Source organism: Gorilla gorilla, chromosome 20 (genome assembly GCF_029281585.2).
Source record: "Gorilla gorilla gorilla isolate KB3781 chromosome 20, NHGRI_mGorGor1-v2.1_pri, whole genome shotgun sequence".
NCBI classification, from domain to species: Eukaryota; Metazoa; Chordata; class Mammalia; order Primates; family Hominidae; genus Gorilla; species Gorilla gorilla.
In genome coordinates, this window is record NC_073244.2 from 46,210,809 (window position 1) to 46,235,941 (window position 25,133).

The window sequence follows — 25,133 nt, forward strand, 5'->3', positions numbered from 1 at the left end:
ATTTGTCCTTTCCCTTCCTCCAGCGACCCCAGAATAGACCCCTCCCGTTTCTCCCCCTGCTCTCTCAGAGGCGCCCACTCACCCTAGACCTGCCTGCCCCATCCCCGTTCCCACCCTCCCCCACCACTATGCCCTCACCCCTGCCCCCCGTCGCCCTCAGCGATTCCCCCTCCTGCTCCCACCCCGGGCTCTGAAGCCAGGAAACCCAAGAGGAAATGACTGAGCCCGTCTGGGTCCCCGCCCGCTCGCGCTCCCCTGGCCACACCCTCCGCCTGGACGCAGCAGCCACCGCCGCGTCCCTCTCCCCACGAGGCTGCCGGCTTAGGACCCCCAGCTCCGACGTAAGTCCCTCTCGCGCGCCACCTCCATCCGCTGCCCCTCTGCCCACGGGCCGGGCTCAGGTGGGTAGGGGTTTGACCCCTTCCGCTCCTCTCCGCCCCCCATCCACGCCCACATCTCTCTGCCTCCTCTCCTGGGCTACAGTGGGCCGCTCTGCCTCGCTCCCGCCCGCCTGCCTCAGTCTCCCCAGCTCTCTGCCACCCCCCTCGGACCAGTGCCTCTCAGGTCTCTCCAGCGCGCCATCCCTGCAAGGCGGCCCCTGACACCAACTCACTTTTTCCTCTGAGCGCGGGAGGCGTTACTCACTCTTCCTCCTTCCCCTCCTCGCCGACTCCTGGGCTCTGGGCCCCTGGGGGAGGGAAGAGGCCTCCTATCTACTCCTCTGCCCCAGTCCCCTCCTTGCGTCAGTCCCAGTGAGGGATAAGCGCCTGGCGGAAGGCGCAGGGAGGTGTTTCTCTGCTTCAGGAGTGCCCGCCGGCCCTTGCAGCTGCTGGAAGACCCATTTATCTGATGCTTCTTGTTTTCTTTGGGGACTTGCAGGGGAAGGAAGCAGGGTGACGGTTTGGTATTCCCACCTAAGACCCTCCCCTTTCCCCTGAGGCCAGCCGTCAGCCCCTGGCAGGGGGTCTTGGAAGCCAGAGGTGTTTGCTCAGGGCAGGGAAAGGGCTGCAGGATCCCCGGGGGCTGCCGGAGGTCGGTCTCACTGACATCATGGCTGACCCCAGCATCGCCTGGTCCCACAGATGTCGCCCTCTGGTCGCCTGTGTCTTCTCACCATCGTTGGCCTGATTCTCCCCACCAGAGGTAAGACCCATCTCTGGCCTCCACCCTGCCCCAGAGCCCCCAGCCAGGCCAGCCCCACGTGTGCTGCGGGGTGGGTGGTTGGCCCGTGTGAACGTTGTCCCGCCCTGTCACCCTCCCGCTGAGCCGGCACCAGGAAGTGGGGATCCCTATGGCGGGGCGACGTTACACCCTCTTTGGACACCTCAGACCCGGGTGGCTGCTTCCAGTGAGTCTGGCCAGGGCCTGTCCTGCTGAGCATCCTCCAATTTCACCTCCAAGAAGAACTCACTGAGTTTGATTTGGCGGGGAGATTGGTGTCGGTTTTCTACTCAGCAGCCAGGAAACCTAGGCTCCCAGAGTCCCCAGGCATTACACAGTTAGGCAAAGCTGTTGAGCTGGGGTTAGTCCAAAGAGTTGGCAACATCTCAGCCTTGCCTGGAAAGTGTCTCCTGAAAGATGGGAACCACGGGGGGGTATTGATCGTCCTTTCTGCGTGGCAGGTGTGGTGTGTGTTAGCTCAGTTAGGCTTTGCCTCTGACAGTCAGTCACACCTGTTGTCTTGCCCATTTTACGGATGAGGAAACTGAGGCTCAGCGAAGGGAAGTGCCTTGTGTCAGAGGAGAATGGGTGGAGGAGCTGGGAAAACAACTGTCCTGCCTGCCCCCAGAACCCAGGGTGCACGCCCCACTGAAGGCGCCCTCATTTCTCCTTCATAAAATGATTTTCATATACTCGTTCAGTCATTTGACAAATATTTATTGAGCACCTACTATGTGCTAGATATTCTGTGCACCGGGGAAACAGCAGTGAATAAAACAAGAGGTCACACTCTAGTGGAGAGAGACAAGTTAGTAAATTATATCATGTGCTAGGAGGTGATACGTGCTTGCAGAAAAGTAGAGGTAATGAGGATTGTTTAAACTGGGTGGTCAGGGAGGGCCTCACTGAGGAGGTGACATTTGGACCAACAAACACTTGGAGGAAATGAGGGAATGAGCTTTGCAGGTGTCTGGGGGCTGAGTGTTGTCTGGTGTGTTTTAAGAATAGCAGGCAGGTGGGGTGGCTGGGTTGGGATGAGAAGGGGCAGAGTGGGATGACGAGAGGACAGAGAAGTGATGGGACCAGATGGAGGAGGACTTACGGGCCACGTGAGGGCTTTGCTTTTATGTGGAGTGAAATGCAGCCAGGGCAGGGCTCTGAACCAGGCGGGCCCTGACCTGACTCAGGTGGTCCCAGGCTCCCTCTGGCTGCAGGTTGGAACAGACTGTGGGGGCGGGGACAGGAGCAGGGAGCCCAAGAAGGAGGCTGCTGGGATGTCCAGGCTGGAGGGTACAGAGGCAGGACCAGGATGGGGGCAGTGGAGTTATCCAGCACTGACCACATGGTAAGCCGTGTGGGAGACCCTTTCCCTGCTCTGTGTCATTTCACCCTATCTACAGCCCTGTGAAGTAGATTCAATTATTATCCCTGCTTTGCAGATGAAGCAACTGAGGCTCAGAGAAAGGACTTCACTTGTTCCAGGTCACACAGCAAGAAAGTTGTTGGGGGCAGGATTTGAAACCAGGGCCCAGGCTGACCCTAGCACCTGGGCTCACTAGACTAAACTGACTTTCCCATCCCACAGGGATGGGCGGGGAGGGGGACTAGAAGAAGGGTTCCCACGCATTGGCATAGCTGAAAACACTTTCAGAATTATGGATTGATGCAGCCAAAGCTGAGTGATTCCACCAGCAGACAGGACCCCTAAGGTTTCACCAGGGACGGGAGGGCGGGGGTGGTGAGAGGAGGGGGACCAGGCTCCCTCCTGACTTCTCATCCTTGATTCCCCAGGACAGACGTTGAAAGATACCACGTCCAGTTCTTCAGCAGACTCAACTATCGTGGACATTCAGGTCCCGACACGAGCCCCAGGTGAGGAAAGGGACACATCTATCAAGATCCTGTCATTGCAAATAACAACAGCAACAAAAATCCCAAACTTGGACCAAACAAGGGAATTTATGGATTTATGTAACGAAAAAGTCCAGGTACAGACCTTCAGGCATGGCTTGATCTAGGTGCTCAAATGATGCTATCAGAACCTCTCTCCACCTCTTGGTTCTGTTTTCTCTGGGTTGGCTTCATTTTCAGGAAGAGTCTCCTCTCATGGGGCCAAGATGATCCCTTGAAGCCTGGGGCTCTCATCCTGTCTGCTAAGAATCCCAGCAAGAGAATTTCCTTTCCCCAGTCCAGCAAATGTCCCAGAACTGAGTTATCTTTGGCCAGGCTCAGGTCGTATCCCTGAGCTGGCCACTGTGGCCACAGGCATAGAAAGCTGACTGGCCAGGCCTGGGTTCCATGTCCAACCTCCACCAGGGCTGGTGTCAGCCCCGCTGAATAAAGTGGACCAAGAGTCAGGGAAGGATGGTCCCTAAAGGAAGTTCTGGGGGCTTTTATCAGAGCAGGTGCATTTGGGAAGCTGAGTTAAACATGTTTTTTTAGGCAGCACTTCTCAGAGTCTTGAGAAAGATAATTTGCAGCCAGCATCTCGAAGAAGGAGCTGTAGTGTGGCATCTGTGGGACGTAAGGTCCCAAAGAAGGGGACATATTGGTAGCACATTTCAGCAGTTAGCAAATGGCTGGATTAATTAAGCCATTTCTATTACATTAAAGTTGAGTTGCTACGGGAATCTCTGGCAACTCCATCCATAGACCTTGCCCACTTCTTTTTCTCTCCCCTTTTCTCTCCCTGACCCCTTGTTTCTGGACTCCAGATGCAGTCTACACAGAACTCCAGCCCACCTCTCCAACCCCAACCTGGCCTGCTGATGGTGAGTAGCTTAGGGGCAGGGGGTAGGGACAGGACCAAGACAAACAAAGTTTCCCCTCTTCCTCTGACACTGTAGGTCTTTGGTTGCCCATTTCAGTCCCTACTCCCAGCTCTGAATGCCCTGGTTTACTCTGGGTGGGGACAGCCAACTCCATTCAATTCTTTAGAAAAAGAAAACCAAAACGCTTTTGAAATTGTGAAATTAACATGCATATAGAAAAATACAAAACCCATAAATTTACAGTGTAATAACTTACTCTAAATTGAATCCCTATGTAACTACCAACCAGGTCAAGGAGCAGAACTTTGCAAACACCCCCAGAAAGTCTCTGTGTGCCAGTCCCATTTATTTCTTCCTTTCATCTCTTTTTTCTCTGATCCCTTTTTTGAATTTTTTGAACAATTTTTGGACGTTCTCTTGGAGTATAACTCAAAAAGTGCTCCCGGCCAGGCACAGTGGCTCATGCCTATAATCCCAGCACTTTGAGAGGCCAAGGTGGATGGATCACTTGAGCTCAGGAATTCTAGACCAGCCTGGGCAACACAGTGAGACTCCATCTCTACAGAAAAATACAAAAATTAGCCGAGTGCGTTGGCGTGCTCCTGTAGTCCCAGCTACTCGAAAGGCTGAGGCAGGAGAATCACTTGAGCCCAGAGGCAGAGGTTGCAGTGAGCCAAGATCTTGCCACTGCACTCCAGCCTGGGCAACAGAGCGAAACCCTGTCTCAAAAAAAAAAAAAAAAGTGCTCCCTGATTTTTTCAATCGATGTTTAAAGACACAGTAGTACATAAACACATTCTGCCTGGAAAGAATAAAACGATTGTAGGCAAAACTAAACCCCTTTGTCACCTCCCCTCCCCAATTGTCGTTCTCTCCCTCTGTCTCTGAGAGGTCCCCACTGTTAGCATTGGGGTAGGTCCCCAGTGATACCACATCCCATGTATATTACTTGGAGAAAATGCACTGACTCTGTGCTGTGTTTGTGTGAGCTTAAGGAGACCTTATGATTGTTCTGCAGCTTGCTTTGTTTATTCGTGCAGTCGTATGTTTGGAAGTTCTTCTCACATCACTGCATAAAGACTTGTTTTGTTTTCTCTGCTGCCTGGTATTCCACAAGGCGCCTATATCACAGCTTATGGAGTCACACACTTCTTGATGAACATGTTGGCTGTTTCCAGCTTTTTCTGTCTACACACAGCACCACAATGAGCAACTTTGTCCCTTCCTCCTTGAGCAAACGCACTTGGAATATGAACTGACTATGTGCTGGTCATGGTTCTAAATATTTTGTGTATGTTAACTCATTCAACCTTCACGCAAACCCTAAGAGGCAGAAATTACCATTGTCCCCATTTTACAGGCAAGGAAACAGAGGCTCTGAGTAACTGGTTCAAGGTCTCACAACAAGTCAGGGACGCAGCTGGAATCGAAGTCCAGGAATCTGGCACCAGAGCCTGTGCTTTTATCCAAGACAATACAGGGCAAAGGACATGCATGCTTAATGTTTTAAAATTTGCCCTCCTGCCACCCAGGCACAGTGGCTCATGCCTGTCATCCCAGCACTTTTGGAGGCTGAGGCGGGTGGATCGCTTGAGCCCAGGAATTTGAGACCAGCCTGGACAACACAGCAAAACCTATTCTCTACAAAAAGTACAAAATGATTAGCTGGGCATGGTGGCATGTGCCTGTAGTCCCAGCTACGTGGGAGGCTAAGGCGGGAGAATCACTTGAGCCCAGGATTTCAAGGCTACAGTGAGCTATGATTGCACCACTGCACTCCAGCTCAGGTGGTAGAGTGAGACCCTGTCTCAAAAATAAATAAAAGTAAAAATAAAAGTTGCCCTCCCAAGTGACTGTACCCATTTCCTAACCCACCAGCAGTGTGCAGGAGTGTCCCCCTTCCCAACCCTACAGTGACACTTGGTATATTGACATTTTCAGGTTTTGCCAGTCTCTTAGGTTTTTTCTGAGATGGAGTTTTGCTCTTGTTGCCCAGGCCGCTGTGCAATGGCGCAATCTCGGCTCACCACAACCTCTGCCTCCCGGGTTCAAGCAATTCTCCTCCCTCAGCCTCCCGAGTAGCTGCGATTAGAGGCATGAGCGACCACGCCCAGCTAATTTTGTATTTTTAGTAGAGACAGAGTTTCTCCATGTTGGTCAGGCTGGTCTCGAACTCCCGACCTAAGGTCATCTGCCCGCCTCGGCCTCCCAAAGTGCTGGGAATACAGACATGAGCCACCGCGCCCGGCCCCAATTCTCTTTCCCCAGTGACTCTTTCTTATCCTTCCCTCCTTGCTCTCCTGACCTGAATAGAAACACCACAACCCCAGACCCAGACCCAGCGACTGGAAGGAACGGATGGGCCTCTAGTGACAGATCCAGAGACACACAAGAGCACCAAAGCAGGTATAGCATGGGACTGAGAGCAGCAGCCTACGATTTTTGTTTAATTCTCTATCTAGGTCAACATTTCCCTCAGTACGTTCCTCAGTGCCCCTGTTTGGGGAATTGTTAATACATTTTAAAAAAATGTTTTTGGTTTGTGGTCAAAGTTATTTGGGGAACCCTGAGTTAAAGTTAACCATGTTTCTTTGTGGCAGGACTTCTGAGAGTCTTGATTAAGCTAATTTTCAGCAAAGGATCCCCAAGGGGCAGCGTGCAGTATGCAGTGTTTCCCTAACTGATAGACTTTGGAACTTTCTTTCTGTCAGTTCCCCCCGGAGGGCTGGGGCTATAAAATGTGCCTGTGGATACTTCTTTTTTGTACATCTCCTTAATGTTAGAGCAGGAGCTTTTCAGTTGCAAAATATAGAAAATTCACCTTAAACACACACACACACACACACACACACACAAGAATGATTGGCTATATAAGTTCTGGAAAGTCCAGAAGTAGCCAACTTCAGGCATAGCTGGATCAAGGCGAGTAAGCACTGTCATGAGTGCTTTGTTCCCTCTCTTGGTTCTGTTGTCTTCATTCTCGACTAACTTCTCCCCTCTTGATGGCAGAGATGGTCCCATAGTTCTAACTTTAGGTCACATACGTGGTGGCTGGAGAACAAAATCTTTCCCATTATTTCTAGCCTGAGGCCTAGAATTGACTCTCATTGGTTCAGCTGGAGTCACATGCTCATGTCTGAACCAATGAGAGCCTGAGAAATGAGCTGCTCTCATTGGTCAGGCCTGAGTCTTGTGCCCCACCCTGGGGCTAGAGAAGCGGCTCAGCCAGCCATGCCTGAACCACATAGACGAAGAGTCAGGGAAGAGGGGGTTTTCCTTTGGACAAGTGAGTTAGTATTACCAGAAGGTGTGGGAAAGGAGACTGAGCTGAGATAAGGCAACAGATCGCCTCTAATGCCTGCGTGATGATCCTTATTTGAGGGGCAGCCCCACACTGGAAAGTGTTGTAGCATAGGCCACTCCCAGAGAGACATGTACAGTTGTGCAGACTGGGCACTGAACAAGAGCACCACCTCTCGGGCCATGCCATTCCCTTTGTCAGTCTTTAAAATTGTTCCAGTTTTCTAGTGATAGCAGCAAAGCATCTCATTCTTACAGAATCTATCTATTAAAACAATCCTACAATGGATGGAAATAAAGTTCTTTACAGAAGGGAACTTTTCTAGTTTGTACAAAAGTGCACCTGTAGGGGGTGGGGCATAGCAGCTGTGTCCACACTTATCAACTGATAAAGCATTCTCACATCACTGCATTAATTTACTGAGTCTTTGCTGACCTGAGTTGCTCTATGTATTGGTCCATGTTCCTGGATATATGTGACAGAAATTCATCAAGGACAAATGGCTGTCACTGCTGAGCCTCTGGGTTGCCTAGAGGCTGGGCATGAAAGCCCCCAGGCCTCTCTTCCTCCTCTATCTTTGCTTCTCTTCCACCTAGGAAGGAAATGGCTCATGTTATTTGAGCCTCCTAGCTCAAAACTTCCAGGCTTCACCTAGGGTTTTAATCTGCTCAGGTTACGATAACAAAATACCACAGACTGGATGGCTTAAACAATAGGAATTCATTTCTCCTGGTTCTGGAGATGGGAAGTCCAAGATCAAGGTGCCAGAAGGCTCCCCTTGGGTCACAGACAGCCATTCTCTTGCTCTGTCTTCACCATGTCCTTTCCATGTGTGGGTGGGCTTGTGAGCTTGAAAGCAAGCTCTCTGGTGTCTTCTTATAAGGGCACTAATCCCATCATGAGGGCCCCACCCTCATGATCCTATCTAACCCTAATTACCTCCCAAAGGCACTAGCTCCAAAATACCATCACATAGAATTTGGTGGGGTGGATAGAATTCAGTCTATAGTACCTAGCTGTCACTCAATATCCCTACTTGGGATTTCAAAGGTCTCAGGGAAGGACCAGACTGAGGTCACAAGCTTCCTTTTGTAGCCTGGGTTATAACTGGGGAAGGGAGGGCAATGTCTTCCCACAAAGAAAGGGAGAGCTGTTCCAGAAGGAGGAAGAGTGCTGAGCAGACAGTAATAGCAATGGCTGACTTGCTGAGAGCTTATTCATGCTAGGCACTGTGCTAAGCTTCTGTGTATTCAGTCATCCGATGCTTGTGATCATCCTGTGTGGTGGGAACTGTCATTACTCCCATTTTACAGGAAAGGGAACTGAGGCCCAGAGAGGTTACTCAGCTTGCCCTAGGCAATACAGCCAAGAGTGGCAGAACCGGAATTTGAGTCCAGACTGTCTCACCCCAGGGTGCATGAGCACCACACACCAGTATGGCTGTCCTTCGCATTCCTGTGGTCTCTGCCGTGGATCTGGCTTATACCTTCCTCTGGGCAATGCATTCCCTGAATATCTTGTAATCCTTGGTTGCCAGTTCCTATTTAGGGTGTGGGGCACTGAGATAATTCCAGGGAACTTGGGTTTCACGAGGGAGCTTCTCTGTCTGCTGGCTTCTTGTTGAGGCCTCTGATGTGGTGTGGGGGCACTTCTCAGTGCTTGGGGGAGGCCTTTTCTTTGGAGGTACTGATTTTTTTTTTTTTTCAAGAGAAGAATCCTTTGGTATTTTCGGTCTGGGGGCAGATTTGATATTCAGAATAGTTTTGTTGTTGTTGTTTTTGAGACAGAGTCTTGCTCTGTTGCCCAGACTGGAGTGCAGTGGCGAAATCTTGGCTCACTGCAATCTCCACCTCCCGAGTTCAGGCAATTCTCCTGCCTCAGCCTCCCAAGTACCTGGGATTACAGGTGTGTGCCACCAGGCCCAGTTAATTTTTGTATTTTTAGTAGAGGCAGGGTTTCACCATGTTGGCCAGACAGGTCTTGAACTCTTGGCTTCAGGTGATCTGCCCGCCTCAGTCTCCCAAAGTGCTGGGGTTTACAGACATGAGCCACTGCACCCAGCCAATATTCAGAATGTTTTACAAGTTTCTCCAGACTATGTAGCTGGGTCAGAGTCCTTGGCAGGTGTTGCCCTTTCGTTCCTTTATCTCCTGGATTATAGTGTGGGCCAGAAGGTCCTAGGAGAGGGGTCTGGAGTCCCTCGGGGATTGAGGCAGATCAGATAGTCGTAACCGGGGCTATGTGCTTATTTCAGCATTTCAATGCCTGCCATTACTTATTGCCTCTAGGTGTGAGTAGGGGGGATGCCTGACCCTGCACACCAGCTGTGTAGATGTGGGAGAGGGGTTTCTTCCAGATGCAGACTCTCAGTAATATCCCTTGTTTCTGCCTCCATGGCTCACTCCTGCCCTCCACTGATCTGGCCACTCTCTCAGCTCATCCCACTGATGACACCACGACGCTCTCTGAGAGACCATCCCCAAGCATAGACGTCCAGACAGACCCCCAGACCCTCAAGCCATCTGGTCAGTAACGGCCTCCCCAGACTGGAAGCAGGCTATTTTCTGTTCACTGTGTATTTCCAGCACCTGGAATACAGCCCAGCACAGAATAGTTCTCAGTAAAGACGTGATGGGAAAGTAAATGACTTCAAGCCAGGCAGAGGGTGGGCACATGATAAATGTCTGAATAGATAAGTGAATGCATGAATTATTGCTGCATACAAACCACCTAAAAACTCAGTGGCTTAAAAGGATAACCATTTATTTAGCTCTCATTTCTGCAATTTGGAAATCTAGGGTGTGCTCAGCTGGCTGGTTCTTCTGGTTTCAGCTGGACTTACTCATGCATCTGAGGTCAGTTGTGAGTCAGCAAGGACCTCCGTTTCTAGGGGCGATTTGATTCTTTCCCTGGTGATCTTATCCTCCACTTCCTGCCCAGTCAGCCCCCCAGTGAATGAATGGAAATGATAGGCCCATGGGTCACATAGAGAGCCCATTCATCCATTCATTCAACAAATAGTCACTGAGTACTTGTGTGCTAGGCTAGTTCTAGGGGACAGAGACAGAGTGGTGAACAAGCCAGAAAAAATCTCTGCCCTCATGGAACTACTATTCTAGTGGTAAGAGAAACACAACAAGAAATAATCATAATTATGTATCAGTTGATTTCAACTTGCTATCAAGAAAAGTAAAGTAGGGTTAGAGAGTGACTGGGGAGTACAGGTTGAGTATTCCTTATCCAAAATGCTTTGGACCAGGAGACTTTCAGATTTCAGATTTTAGAATATTTGCATTATACTTACCAGTTCAACTTTCCTGACCCAAAAATCTGAAGTCCAAAATGTCCCAGTGGGCATTTACTTTCGGTGTCATGTCAGACTGTTACCGGAAAGGGGTTCCGATCCAGACCCCAAGAAAGGGCTGTTGGATCTTGCACAAAAAAAGAATTCAGAGAGTCCATAGAGTTTATTTAGAAAGTAAAGGAATAAAGAATGGCTACTCTATAGGCAGAGCAGCCCCACAGGCTGCTGGTTGCCTGTTTTTATGGTTGTTTCTTGATTATATGCTAAACAAGGGGTGGATTATTCATGAGTTTTCTGGGAAAGGGGTGGGCAATTCCCGGAACTGAGGATTCCTCCCCTTTTTATACTGTATAGGGTAACTTCCTGCCGTTGCCATGGCATTTGAAACTGTCATGGTGCTGGTAGGAGTGCCTTTTAGCATGCTAATGTATTATAACTAACGTATAATGAGCTGTGAGGATGACCAGAGGTCACTGTCATTGCCGTCTTGGTTTTGGTGGGTTTTAACTGGCTTCTTTACTGCAACCTGTTTTATCAGCAAGGCCTTTATGACCTGTATCTCGTGCCGACCTCCTATCTCATCCTGTGACTAACAATGTCTAACCTCTGGGGAATACAGCCCAGTAGGTCTCAGCCTTATCTTACCCTATTCGAGATGGAGTTGCTCTGGTTCATACACCCCTGACATGACATCAAAAAGTGTCAGATTTGGGGACATTTTGGATTTTGGATTTGGGGATTAGGGATAGTCAACCTGTATTTCATATACAAAACCAGGGAGGGCCCCACTGGGAAGGGAGTGAAGGAGGGAGCCATGCAGATGTCTAGGGAAAGTGTGTTCCAGGCAGAGGAAACAGCCAGTGCAAAGGCCCTGAGGTGAGAAGGTGTCTGCATGTTCAACAGCAGGGAGGCCAGTAGGGCTGGAGTGCACGGAGTGAGGGGGATGGGAAGGAAATGAGATTAGAGGAATAATGGGAGCCAGATTGTGTGCCATGGTGAGGATTTTGGGTTTTGTTCTAAGGGTACCCAGGTGTCCCCCTTTCCTGACTTTGCCATTCACGTATTCACTTCACAAACCTTTGCTGAACCCTGACTTGCTCTTTGTCTGCCTCTCCAGGTTTTCATGAGGATGACCCCTTCTTCTATGGTAAGTTATCCACAGGAAGATGTGGGGGAAGGAAAGGTGAGGTCTGTCTGACTCTACCCCTTCATTTTTCTCTCTGCAGATGAACACACCCTCCGGAAACGGGGGCTATTGGTCGCAGCTGTGCTGTTCATCACAGGCATCATCATCCTCACCAGTGAGAACTGGGGTTGGGTGGGAAGGGCACCAAGACCAGGAGGGGGACTTATGACTGAGGGCTGGGTTCTCAAAGGTCCCTGGGCAATTTTGTTTTAAATGAGGTATCTATTAGCTGCATATCCATACAAACCACCACAGAATTCAGTGGTTTAAAATAATGACCATTTATTGAGCTCTCAATACCACAGTTTGGAAACATAGGTTGGGCTCAGCTGGGTGATTCTTCTGGTCTCAACTGGATTTACTCTTGCATCTGAGTTCAGTTGTGGGTCAGCAGGAAACTTTGTTTCTGGGGTGCCTTGGCTCTTTTCCACATCATCTTATCCTTCACTAAGCTAGCCTGGGCTTGTTCGCATGGTGGTGGTAAGGATCTAAGATAGAGTGAATGCATGCAGGCTCAGAACTGGCCATTATCACTTCTGCCTCATTCCATAGGTCAAAGCAAGTCATGAGGCTGGGTTTCATTCAAGGAAATAGACTCCACCTCTTGATGGAAAGACAGGCAAAGTCACATGGCAAAGGACATGGATACTGACAGGGAGGGGTAGAGACTAAGGGCCGTTTGGCAGTCAGCATACCACCCCAGCAGTCACAAGCCCACTGCACCCAGGCCTGGCAGGGAACAAGGGCTGAAAAAGGCTGTGTCAGGAGGAGATAACTGAGGATTAAATGCCTCATGGAACAACCCCACCCACTCAATCCAGCAAGAATAGAGGCTTGAAGCAACCAGAGTAACTACTCTTTTAAGAGCTTAATGTTTCTGTAAAATCTTTTGGTACTCAAATGTTGACAGCTGTGTTGATCAGGGTCATGGCAGGTGGCAGAAGGACCTGCAAAGGATTAACTGGAGAAAGTTTAATAGAGTGATATCTCTGGAGGTACAGGCAGGGTAATGAGATGGTGCAGTGCCCTAGGACTAGCAAGGATGGGGACCTGTTATCCCCCAGCCTGAGGGACGAGAGGAGGCACTGGCTTTGCAGGAGGCCTGGTGAGAGATGGAACTGGAGGTGGGGCTGCTGGCAGGAGCTGTGGCCTCAGAAAGAGGGTTCCAGCCACTGCCTCACTTGTGACCAAACCAGGAGGGAGCAGGGGCGGTGGGGATTAGATACCTAAACCTCCCTCTCCTCCCACCCCCCTGTCTCCTGCCAATGCTTAACCAGAGGGCAAGGGGCCCAGGGCCCAATGCAGGGAGAGGAAGTTGTGGGGAAAGGCAGAATAACAAGCAGAGAAACTAATTTTTAAAAAAGGTTTTTAAAATGTTGTGGGTGAAATAAAACACGAGCTATCAGTTAATCTGTATAACCAATGCCAAGTTTCATTACCTCTCTTGTCCAACTTCCTCATCAAGAAAATGAACATACCCACATCTTTTTTTGCCTTAAGGGGAGAGGCAGAATTCTAACAATCATAAGACATGATTCCTGATGTGTGCATGATCCCCACTGAATCTGAGAGTCAAGCACTGTTGCCTCGGTCATACAACATGTATGTGTTGATCCTGACTTTGCACCAGGCCCTATTCTCACCCCAGTGGCGAAGTTAAGGCTCAGAGAGTTAAGGAGTTTGCCTGAGGTCACACAGCACAGAAGAGTCAGTAAATTCATTTGCTGGTGGGACACGGTGGCTCAGTCCTGTAATCCCAGTACTTTGGGAGGCCAAGGTGGGAGGATGGCTTGAGCCCAGGGGTTCAAGACCAGCATGGGCAAAATAGCAAGACCCTGTCTCTACACAAATAATTTTTTTTAATTAAAAAAAAAAAAGAATCGGTGAAGGATTGGACCCAGGTTTGTGTGAGAGCGGAGCCTGAACGTTAGCTCTGGGGCCATGTATTTTTCCAACAGCAAATATTTGTGGGCACCTAGTCTGTGCCAGACCTATGCTGGGTGATGCTGGGGGCATGGTGGTGACAAGCAGCCCTGGTCCCTGTCCTCAGGAGCTCACATCTGGTCGAAGATGATAAGCAAATAAATGCATGAATGAGTGGATACAGAGAAAGATATTTGCCAAATAAAGCAGAGTGACAGGGAAGAGAGGGGTGGGGAGAGAAGCCCTCCCTGGAGTGGTGAAACTGGAACTGGTCCCTGATGATGAGATGAATCACCAGGTAGAGAGAGCAGCAAGTGCCAAGCCCTGGAGGCAGGAATGAGCTGCGCCCATTGCTATAGCAGCAGAGGAGGCAAAGTAGCCAGGACAGGGTAGGTTGGGGGAGAGGAGAAGACGAGGCCAGAGAGCTGAGGGGCTGGAGGAGGCAAGGGTGGCAGGTGTTTTCTAAAGTACCCTTGGCTTCTAAGTTCCCCCTCCCTCACTCTGGAGCAGCCACAGATGAGTCTCTGGAACCCATCTGTGTCCTCCTACCTCAAGGCCTTTGCGCTGCTGTTCCCTCTGCCTGTAACACCCTTCCTCCAGGTGTCTCCCTTACCTCCTTCAGACTTTTGTTCAAATGTCACCTCCTTGGCGGGCCACAGTGGTTCACGTATGTAATCCCAGGACTTTGGGAGGCTGAGGCAGGTGGATCCCTTGAGGCCAGGAGTTCAAGACCAGCTTGGCCAACATGGTGAAACCCTGTCTCTACTAAAAATACAAAAATTAGCTGGGCTTGGTGGCACATGCCTGTCATCCCAGCTACTCGGGAGGCTGAGGCGGGAGAATCGCTTGAATCCAGGAGGTGGAGGTTGCAGTGAGCTGAGATTGTGCCACTGCATTCCAGCCTGGGTGACACAGCAAGACTCTGTCTCAAAAAAAAAAAAAAAGTAACCTCCTCATTGAAGCCCCAGTAGCCATCCCTGTGAGGATGAGCCCAGCTCCTGGGCCTTATTTCCCTTTGTAGGACTTAACACCCTCCCACTTAGCACCTTCATACATTTGATTTTGTAATTTTTCTCCTTGTTGGTCTTTCCCCATAGAAAGACAACTCTGCCAGGGCAGGGATTTTTTTCTCTGTCCTCAACTGTGTTCTTAGTGCCTGAATGAATGAATAAGTGAGATACAAAATAATGGGAGTTTCCAAACGGCTCATCTGTGAGCCTGTGTGGGAAGGGCCTCTCGCAGGGCCCCAGCACTGGCTGTTCTCGGTGTGTTTCTCCATCATTTGTTTATGGAGTTGCCTTTGAGTTTCCCGAGGGGCAGGGTTGATCAACCTGGTTCCCCAGCCCCAGAACACACGATAACAATCAATATCACTCTAGCTCGTGACTGAACCATTTCCTTCACCCACAGGTGGCAAGTGCAGGCAGCTGTCCCGGTTATGCCGGAATCATTGCAGGTGAGTCCATCAGAAACGGGAGCCGACAACCCGCTGGGCACCCGAAGACCAAGCCCCCTGCCAGCTCACCGTGCCCAGCCTCCTGCATCCCCTCGAAGAGCCTGGCCAGAGAGGGAAGACACAGATGATGAAGCTGGAGCCAGGGCTGCCTGTCCGAGTCTCCTACCTCCCCCAACCCTGCCTGCCCCTGAAGGCTACCTGGCGCCTTGGGGGCTGTCCCTCAAGTTATCTCCTCTGTTAAGACAAAAAGTAAAGCACTGTGGTCTTTGCCCCAGGATCTCTGATCATTTGGGACAGGGGAGTGAAAGAGGAGGCAGGGGCTGCCTCAGGGCCCTCAAGGAATAAAGCAAAGGCCGGACATGGTGGCCCACACCTATAACCCCAGCACTTTGGGAGGCTAAGGCGGGAGGATCACTTGAGGCCAGTAGTTCAAGACTAGTCTGGGCAACATAGTGAGACCTTGACTCTACAAAAAATAAAAATATTAGCTGGGCATGGTGGTGCGTGCCTAGAGTCCCAGCTACTCAGGAGGCTGAGGCAGGAGAACTGCTTGAGCCCAGGAGGTCGAGACTGTAGTGAGCTGTGATTGCACCACTATATTCCTGCCTGGGTGACAGAGTGAGATCCTGTTTCTAAAAAAGAAAAATAAAACAAGCCAAGGCAGGGAATAAAGTTAGGGAAGCCAGTCTAGTGTGTGGCAGACAGGATGGCGGTGGGCGGGTGCAGGTGAGTCTGTGTGCTGGGTGACTGGCCAGAGAGAGAGCCAGGGCTGGCTTCTGCCTGCAGGCAGCTTGAGAACACGGGCATGGTCCCCATAGGGGAGCAGGTACCCAGTGTCAGCTCACCCCTAACATTTTTAAGGGTTTGGAGGTCCCAGATCACAGGGATCCCCTCTCCTTCCTACTTCTAGTCCCTTCCCACACCGGGAGGGGCCTTGCACACATGAGTGTGGATGCCACAGCCTGCACCTCCAAGCTCTATCCACAGCCCCCAATACACAAATGGCCACCCTCCGGGGCACTTCTTGGCTTAGGAATGTGTCCACCAAGAAGGCCCTGCAGGCCCCAGCATGGGCCCAGAGCAATTTGAGAGAGGAATTCAGGGGTCCTAGGTATCTAGAACATGGTCAAGAAGAGCATAGGTGCTGGTGGGCACTTCCTGAAGGCCCTTGGGCTCGACCAGATTAGGCCAGAGCAGGTCCCCTGAAGTGCAGGACTTAGACCAGAGCTCTACTCAGGCTTAAGGGTCGTGCCAAAGTCACGAGACAAGGTCCTGGTCACAGGGCTTACATAACAATGTTTCACAACTTCAGGTCATAGCCCATTCATGGGTTACTAAATCAGTTTAGTGGGCTCTGAGTAGCATAAGAAAAAAGAGAGAAAGAAAGAATAATTTTTAAAAGACATTAGTACATCACTAATAAATGTAAGATTGTATATATATAATATACATAGCATGTCATTATATGCATCATATGCAATATAATTATATATAATGTATAGAATATGACAATTATAACATATAGTTGATATTAATGCATCACTATAAATGTTATTACTGCATCACTAATCTCAAATATAAGACTGTATATATAATATGTAGCATGTTATATACATTATATATGTATGCATATCTTCATTATAATATGTATATTATACACATACAGAGGGATACTAAAATTATTTCATTATTTGCACCTACCACATAAAGCAGAACAGATGTCTAACTGATCAGGAGGGGATGTCATCTAGATATGAGTATACATTTACATATACAATGGATTATGTCTTCTTTTTTCTTTTTTTTTTTTTAGATGGACTCTTGCTCTGTCACCCAAGCTGGACTGCAGTGGAGTGATCTCAGCTCACTGCAACCTCTGCTTCCCAGGTTCAAGCGATTCTCCTGCCTCAGCCTCCCAAGCAGCTGAGATCACAGGCACCCGCCACCACGCCTGGCTAATTTTTGTATTTTTAGTAGAGATGGAGTTTCGCCATGTCGGCCAGGCTTGTCTCGACCTCCTGACTTCAGGTGATCCGCCCGCCTCAGCCTCTCAAAGTGCTGGGATTACAGGTGTGAGCCACCATGCCCAGCCTGATTATATATATTAGGTTGAATAATTTGAAAATGTCAATATTCAAATGTGTTTGACCTATAAAACTAGCAACGTCATATGGCTCAACCTAACAGTATACATGATAGTGTGATATGAAATGCATTTCATACTGCAGGTTGCTTTTTGAAAACGTTGAGAAGCACTGGGCAGTGGGGGACATAGGTTGTGGCAGGGAAGATAAATTTCCGGTTAGAACAGGAAATGCTGGCAGCTACGTTTGCCCGCTGGCTGGGTGGTGGCCACACCAGTGTGTGCAAGATGTTTCTAGTACGATAGTTCTCAAACTTCAATCATCACATATTCCCAACTTATGACATATTTTCACCCCATCTGTACTATTATTCTCTCTTTTAAAAGATCAACTCCCTTTTTAGTTTAAACATATTTATTTTAAAAGCTACAATCATATATGGAAAATCAGTACTGCTTGATACAGATAGAAGATAGCTATAAAGATAAATCCAAGGCCAGGCGCAGTGGCTCACGCCTGTAATCTCAGCACTTTGGGAGGGAGACCGAGGTGGGTAGATTACTTGGGGTCAGGAGTAAGAGACCAGCCTGGCCAAGATGGTGAAACCCCGTCTCTACTATATAAAAATACAAAAATTAGCTGGGCGTGGTGTCGCACACCTGTAGTCCCAGCCACCCAGGAAGCTGAAGCACAAAAGTTGCTTGAACTCAGGAGTCAGAGGCTGCAGTTAGCTGAGATCGTGTCACTGCACTCCAGCCTGGGTGACAGAGTGAGACTCTGTCAAATAAATAAATAAATCCAGTGAAAAGAAATGAAGATGTTATGTTGCATTCTAGCTGGGTCTGGAGTTTCTGTTATGTTGCAGAGGGCTGTGAACCAGAGGCTGGGTCTGTGGTGTTGGAGGGAGACCCTCAAATATCAGGGAGGTGATCTTCACGCTCCTGCCCAAAGAAACTGCAGGGTTTGGGAGTTTCTTTGGAACTCTCAGTTCTGACTGTGAGTCTCACTTCTGACACCAGCTGCAGGTTTGAGGGTTCCCGAGGGTTTGACAATTCACTACAGGGACTCACGGAACTCACTGAATGCTCTCAGACTCACAGTTACGGTTTATTATAGTGAAAGGAAGCAGATGAAAGCCAGCCGAGGACAGAGACACATGCGGAAGCATCCAGGAATGTCCCAAGTGCAAAGCTTCCAGCTGTCTCCTCCCAGCACTGTCTTCTGTGGGCACCCATGTGGGACAGTACACGCAGAGTGTTGCCAATCAGGGAAACCCACTCGAGCCTTGGCGTCCAGAGTTTTTACTGGGGCTCAGTCACATAGACGTAATTGACCACATGTATGGCCGACATTAGTTTCCAGCCCCTCCAGGGGTGGAGCTGATACTGTGTGGCCCACATTCCTCAATGGAAATCACACTGTTAGAAATGATCTGGTGTGGCCCTAGGTCCCTATGTAAATAGAGACACTCTTATCAGGCAGAACATTCCAAGGGCTTAGAGATTACCTTCCAACAGCAAGGCCAGAAGTCAGCCCTTTGGGGTAAAATTAATTCCTTACTATAGAGACTTTCTCCCTCATCTCATTTGATGGATTAAGAGATATTCGAGGCCGGGCGCTGTGGCTCATGCCTGTAATCCCAGCACTTTGGGAGGCCAAGGCAGGTGGATGACCTGAGGTCAGGAGTTCGAGACCAGCATGGCCAACATGGTGAAACCCCATCTCTACTAAAAATACAAAAATTAGCCAAGCATGGTGGTGCATGCCTGTAGTCCAGCTACTCAGGAGGCTGAGGCAGGATAATTGCTTGAACCCAAGAGGTGGAGCTTTCAGTGAGCCGAGATCACACCACTGCACTCCAGCCTGGGTGACAGAGTGAGACTCCATCTCAAAAACAAACAAACAAAAAATAAGAGATATTCAAAGGTGATTTACTTTCTGACCATGTGACTCAACATGATTTTACCTTGTTTGGGGCCTAAAGCCATGTCGTGTGCTACTACGTCAGTTCAGGAGAATACCTGACAGCTTCCTTGTGCAGAATAGAGGCGGTACTAACTCAAGGGGGGATGAGTGGGGTTGGCCCTCGGTGTTCTCTCGCCACTCATTCTATCTTCCATGGGGTAGGGATGAAAACGTTAATACTATGTTTCCCAGATGCGCTCAAAGATGTGGTTTTGGGTGTGGATTCAGCCCTGTGAATTAGAGGCCCTCACAGAAGACTTGGAAGACCAAAAGAGACCATCTTTCTGTGCCATTTGCTGTTTGCTGTGAGCTCATAGGATGGTGAAAGTGTTGAGTTTTTTTGGCTGTACTAAAAAGCAGTTATGCTCGTAGGTACTAAAAGGCAGTTATGCTCATAAAAGAATATCGAAATTGGCCAGGCGTGGTGGCTTGTGCTTGTATTCTCAGTACTTTGGCAGGCCAAGGCAGGCGGATCACCTGAGGTCAGGAGTTTGAGACCAGCCAGGCCAACATGGCAAAACTCCATCTCTGCTAAAATACAAAAATTAGCCAGGTGTGGTGTAGTCCCAGCTGCTCAGGAGGCTGAGGCAGGAGAATCGCTTGAGCCTGGGAGGTGGAGGTTTCAGTGAGCAGAGATTGCGCCATTGTACTCCAGCCTGGGCAACAGAGAGAGACTCCATTTTGAAAGAAAGAAAGAGAGAGAGAGAAAGAGAGAAAGAAGAAAGAAAGGAAGGAAGGAAGGAATGAACGAAGGAAGGAAGGAAGGGAAATCTAAATGGCCAATAAGCACATGAAAAGATGTTCAATATCAACAGTCATCAGTAAAAATAAATGAAAATCACAACGAGATACCACCACACACCCACTAGGATGGCTAAAATTAAAAAGACAGACACTTCCACGTGGGAAGAGGATGTGGAACAAGTGGAATTTCCGTTCGTAGCTGGACCAGAAAGGGATACAATCACTTTAGAAAACTGGCAGTTTCTAGGCCGGGCACGGTGGCTCACACCTGTAATCCCAGCACTTTGGGAGGCTGAAGACCATCTGAGGTCAGGAGTTCGAGACCAGCCTGGCCAACATGGTGAAGCCCCGTCTCTACTAAAAATACAAAAATTAGCTGGATGTGGTGGCAGGTGCTTGTAATCCCAGCTACCCGGGGGGCTGAGGCAGGAGAATCACTTGAACCCAGGAGACAGAGGTTGCAGTGAGCCGAGATCAGACCACTGTACTCCAGCCTAGGCAACAGAACGAGACTCGGTCTCAAAAAAAAAGAAAAGAAAATTGGCAGTTTCTTAAAAAGGTAAATGTGCGCTTAACCTATGACCCAGCTATTCAACTCTTAAGTATTTATCCAAGAGAAATCAACCACATGTCCACACAAAGACCCACACACAAATGTTTACAGCAATATCTGTAATAGTAAAAAGACTAGAAACAACCCCAATGTCCATCAGCACAAGTGAGTGGACTACAAACTGTGGAAGGAAGAAAGACTGAGCTACACAACACATGAATGAATCTCAAAAGCATTGTCCTGAGTGAAAGAAACCACACACGAAAGAGCACAGACTGTGTAATTCCATTTATATGAAGTTCTGAAATATGCAAAACTGATTAACAGTGATAAAAATCAGAAGAGTAGTGGCCTCTACTATGTCAGCAGGAGGTGGGGAGAGACTGCAAAGGGGCATGAAAGAACTTTCTGGAAGGATTGAAATGTTCTGTGCCCTGATGACAGTGGTGCAGATTACATGTCCATATATTGATCAGAATGATCAAATTGTACGTTTAAGTTTTGAGGGCTGGGTGCAGTGGCTCATGCCTATAATCCCAACACTTTGAGAGGCCAAGGCAGGTGGATCACTTAAGGTTGGAGTTCGAGACCAGCCTGGCCAACATGGCGAAACCCCGTCTCTACTAAAAATACAAAAATTAGCCAGGCATGGTGGTGCATGCCTGTAATCCCAGGTCCTCAGAAGGCTGAAGCAGGAGAATCGCCTGAACATGGGAGGCGGAGGTTGCAGTGAGCCGAGATCGCGCCACTGGACTCCAGCCTGGGTGATGGAGCAAGACCCTGTCTCAAAGGAAAAAAAAAAAAAAGATTTGTACACTTTACTATGTGTAAGTGATATTTGGATGTGTGCCCCCTCCAAATCTCATGTTGAAATGTGATCCCCGATGATGGAGGGGGGCCTGGTGGGAGGTAATTGGGTCATGGAGGTTGATCCCTCATGAATGGCTTGGTGTCCTCCCCATGGTCATGCGTGAGTTCTTGCCCTCTTAGCTCATGTGACAGCTGGTTGCTTAAAGAGCCTGGCACCTCCCTCTCTCTCTGTCTTACTCCTGCTCTTGCCATGGGACACGCCTGCTATCCCTTCACTTCCTGCTATGAGTAAAAGATTCCTGAGGTCTCTTCACCAAAAAGCCAAGCAGATGCTGGTGCTGTGCTTGTACAGCCTGAAGAACCATGAGCCAAAGAATTCTCTTTTCCTTATAAATTACTGTCTCAAGTATTCTTTTATGGCAATGCAAAATGAACTAACACAGTAAGTTATAACTCAATACAAAACAAGAACATTGAAAACAAATAGGCAGTTCTGTCCTGGGTGGTGATGATTTTCTGATCCCTGGATCTCAGACAGAGCAGCCAGATGCTGAAGCTGATGTGTACAATGGGGGCTCCTGATTGGGGTGGAGGGAGAAGCTCCTTGGGCAAGTCAGTCTGCTCATGTTGTGGAATCATTTGCAGTCTTCGCTTAGAGCGCACTCCACCAGCCTTTCCAAAGAGCTTGTCAACCTCTAATTCCTTATACCAACCCAGACCAATTTTGCTTAAAATTGACAGTCACAAATAATCTCAAAATCTCGTGGCTTACAAAAAAGGTTTGTTTCTCGCTCTCACTACATGTCCCTCACGGTTCAGCTAGGAGCTAGGATGGGACCCAAGATGATGGGGAAGGCTAGGCTGGGCGCAGTGGCTCACACCTGTAATCCCAGCACTTTGGGAGGCCGAGGCAGGCAGATCTCTTGATCTCAGGAGTTTGAGACCAACCTGGCCAATATGGTGAAACCTTGTCTCTACAAAAAATACAAAAATTAGGCCAAGTGCAGTGGCTTACACCTGTAATCCCAGCACTTTGGGGGGGCCGAGGCAGGCAGATTACCTGAGGTCAGGAGTTTGAGACCAGCCTGGCCAACATGTCAAAACCCCATCTCTACTAAAAATAGAAAGATTAGCCAGGCATGGCGGTGCATGCCTGTAATCCCAGCTACTCAGGAGGCTGAGGCAGGAGAATTACTTCAACCTGAGAGGCAGAGGTTGCAGTGAGCTGAGATCAAGCCACTGCACTCCAGCCTGGGTGACAGAGTGACAGAGTGACACTCTGTCTCAAAAAATAGATAAAAATAAGCTGGGCATGGTGGCTTGCGCCTGTGGTCCCAGCTATTTGAAGGGTGAGGTGGGGGGATCGCTTGAGCCCAAGAGATGGAGGTTGCAGTGAGCTGAGATCACGCCACTGCACTCCAGAGTGAGACCCTGTCTAAAAAAAAAGAAAAGAAAAGAAATGTTTCTGGTTATCATAGCAGGCAGAAGGCAGAACAAGGAACAAGGTGAGACACACACTGGCTCTTATAGCCTCTGTCAGGAAGGGACACACCTCATTTCTGCTCACATTGTCATTATCGAAAGCAAATCACATGGGCACATTTGAGTTCAACAGCACAGAAAATTACAATCTTCTTATAGGAAGGTATATTAATCCGTTTTCATGCTGCTGATAAAGACATACCCGAGATTGGGCAACTTACAAAAGAAAGAACTTTATTGGATTTACAGTTCCACGTGGCTGGGGAGGCCTCAATCATGGCAGAAGGTGAAAGGCACGTCTCACATGGTGGCAGACAAGAGAAGAGAGCTTGTGCAGGGAAACTCCCCTTTTTAAAACCCTCAGACCTCATGAGACTCATTCACCATCACAAGAGCAGCAAGAGAAAGACCTGCCCTTATGATTCAACCACCTTCCACCGGGCCTCTCCCACAATATGTGAAAATTCAAGATAAGAATTGGGTGGGGGCACAGCCAAACCACATCAGAAGGGAACTGGGTATTGATGGGCAGTAATATTGTTTACTACAAAGGACATTTATTATCTCACATAGCAAGAGTTCTAGAGGCAGAAACTGTATTCAGCTTCAGGAGACAGCCAGAAACAACAATGACTTAAACAGGTTATTTATTCCTCTCACATAGCAGAACTCTGAAGTACATAGTGCAAGGCTGGGAAAGAGGATCCCTAATATCATAAGGGACCGGACTTGCTGCTCCGCCACCCTAAGCATGTGGCCTGAAGCCTCAAGATCACAAAATAGCTGCAGAAGCCTCAGCCATCATGCCACATTCCAGGAAAAAAATCAAGAAGGGGAAAAAAAAGTGGGAAAGGAAAGGCACCACTAGGTGATTCAGCTCCTTTTAAAGAGACTTCCCAAGACTCCCTCCCAAAGATTTCTACTTCCTTCGGATTGCTACCTCTAATTGCAAAGGACACAGAAATGTGGTCTTTTAGCTGAGTCCGTGACACCCCAAATACCATCAAGGAAAATAATTGCCCTCAGGAATTTGTTGATTAGGATGCTGAGAAGGATGGGGAGCTGCCACCAAGTCAGGAGATGGAGCCTCAAGTCATTTTTACTCCAATGTAAAAGGAAAAGATAACTGTTAAGACTGGGGGTTGGCCAGGCACAGTGGCTCACACCTGTAATCTCAACACTTTGGGAGGCCGAGGCGGGTGGATCACCTGAGGTCAGGAGTTCGAAACCAGCCTGGCCAACAGGGTGAAATCCCATCTCTACTAAAAATACAAAAATTAGCCAGGCATGTGACACATGCCTGTAATCCCAGCTACTCAGGAGGCTGAGGCAGGAGAATCACTTGAACCTAGGAGGCGGAGGTTGCAGTGAGCCAAGATTGCACCATTGCACTCCAGCCTGGGTGACAAGAGTGAGACGTCATCTCAAAAAAAAAAAGACTGGTCGTTTTTGAAACTTCCAGAGGACAGCAGCACTGATTCTCAGACTTGATAGAGACTTCCAGACATCACTTCAACAGCGCCTCCAATGCTCTCAAAGAGTTTTTCATCTGCTACCCAATCCCTTTCTGGCAAAAGACATCTTTTTCTGTGGCATCATGGTCTGAAGTGAAGCCTCCTCCTCCTCCACCCTTACATCAGGGGAGATATCTTGCCAGGAGCTAATGGAGTGGATGTTGTAATTCAGCTAGCCTCCTGAGTACAATTCTGTCAAGGTTCTTGTTTTGAAATTGAGGCCAGATCACATTAACTAGAAGGAATCTGCCTTTTCTCATCTGACACTAGATTGTGCTTTTCTTGGGGGTGTTGAGGATGACCTCCAATGATTGCTTCGGTAAAGTCTCTTGGCTTCTCAAGAAGTTATTGAGTCAAGGACTCCAGCTGCTGATGGTGGGAGGTTAAACAGGGTTTGAAACATCGCCTGAGGTGGCTTTGTAATGTGTCACTTTGGCCAGGTTAAACTACACTTCCCAGAATCTTTTTCCCTAGATGCCTGTGTTTTCTGGTTAGGGTGAACCACAAGAGACATTCTTGTTGGGGATTTGCTGGGTAGAGGTGAAGCCGCGGACATTTCGCAGCTTATACCAGTTGTCACTTATCAGACAGCTCATCTCATTGGCATAAGGCAGCAACCAGGGCTGCAACTGTTTCACCTTCTGCTGGATCCTCCTTCAGCTTCCCCAGTTGTTGGGCCAGACAAGTGTGCTTAGCCCCGTGATGAAGGACCACAACTCTAGCCAGACACCCACAGCACCAAGGTCATAGACAACAAGAATTAGCATGGGGCTGGGCGCAGTGGCTCATGCCTGTAATTCCAGCACTCTGGGAGGCCGAGGCATGTGGATCACTTGAGGTCAGGAGTTCGAGACCAGCCTGGTCAACATGGTGAAACCC

General features: G+C 48.9%; 1 protein-coding gene across 6 annotated transcripts; it reads left to right on the top strand.

Moving 5' to 3' along the window:
- Positions 1 to 230: 230 nt before the first annotated feature.
- On the top strand, positions 231 to 15,372 carry FXYD5 (FXYD domain containing ion transport regulator 5). 6 transcript variants are annotated; one of them, XM_004060497.5, is made up of 9 exons: positions 232 to 341; positions 1,083 to 1,143; positions 2,953 to 3,033; positions 3,876 to 3,932; positions 6,246 to 6,338; positions 9,669 to 9,758; positions 11,655 to 11,684; positions 11,764 to 11,838; positions 15,057 to 15,372. In XM_004060497.5, exons 2-9 carry the CDS (start codon positions 1,083 to 1,085, stop codon positions 15,104 to 15,106), a joined length of 537 nt encoding a protein of 178 aa, XP_004060545.3. In that variant the 5' UTR covers positions 232 to 341; the 3' UTR covers positions 15,107 to 15,372. The 6 variants fall into 6 exon arrangements, with proteins under 6 accessions (XP_055224928.2, XP_004060545.3, XP_055224930.2 ...); XM_004060498.5 differs by having other exon boundaries at positions 245 to 401; XM_055368953.2 differs by lacking the exon at positions 15,057 to 15,372 and having other exon boundaries at positions 231 to 341; positions 11,764 to 15,045.
- Positions 15,373 to 25,133: the final 9,761 nt, after the last annotated feature.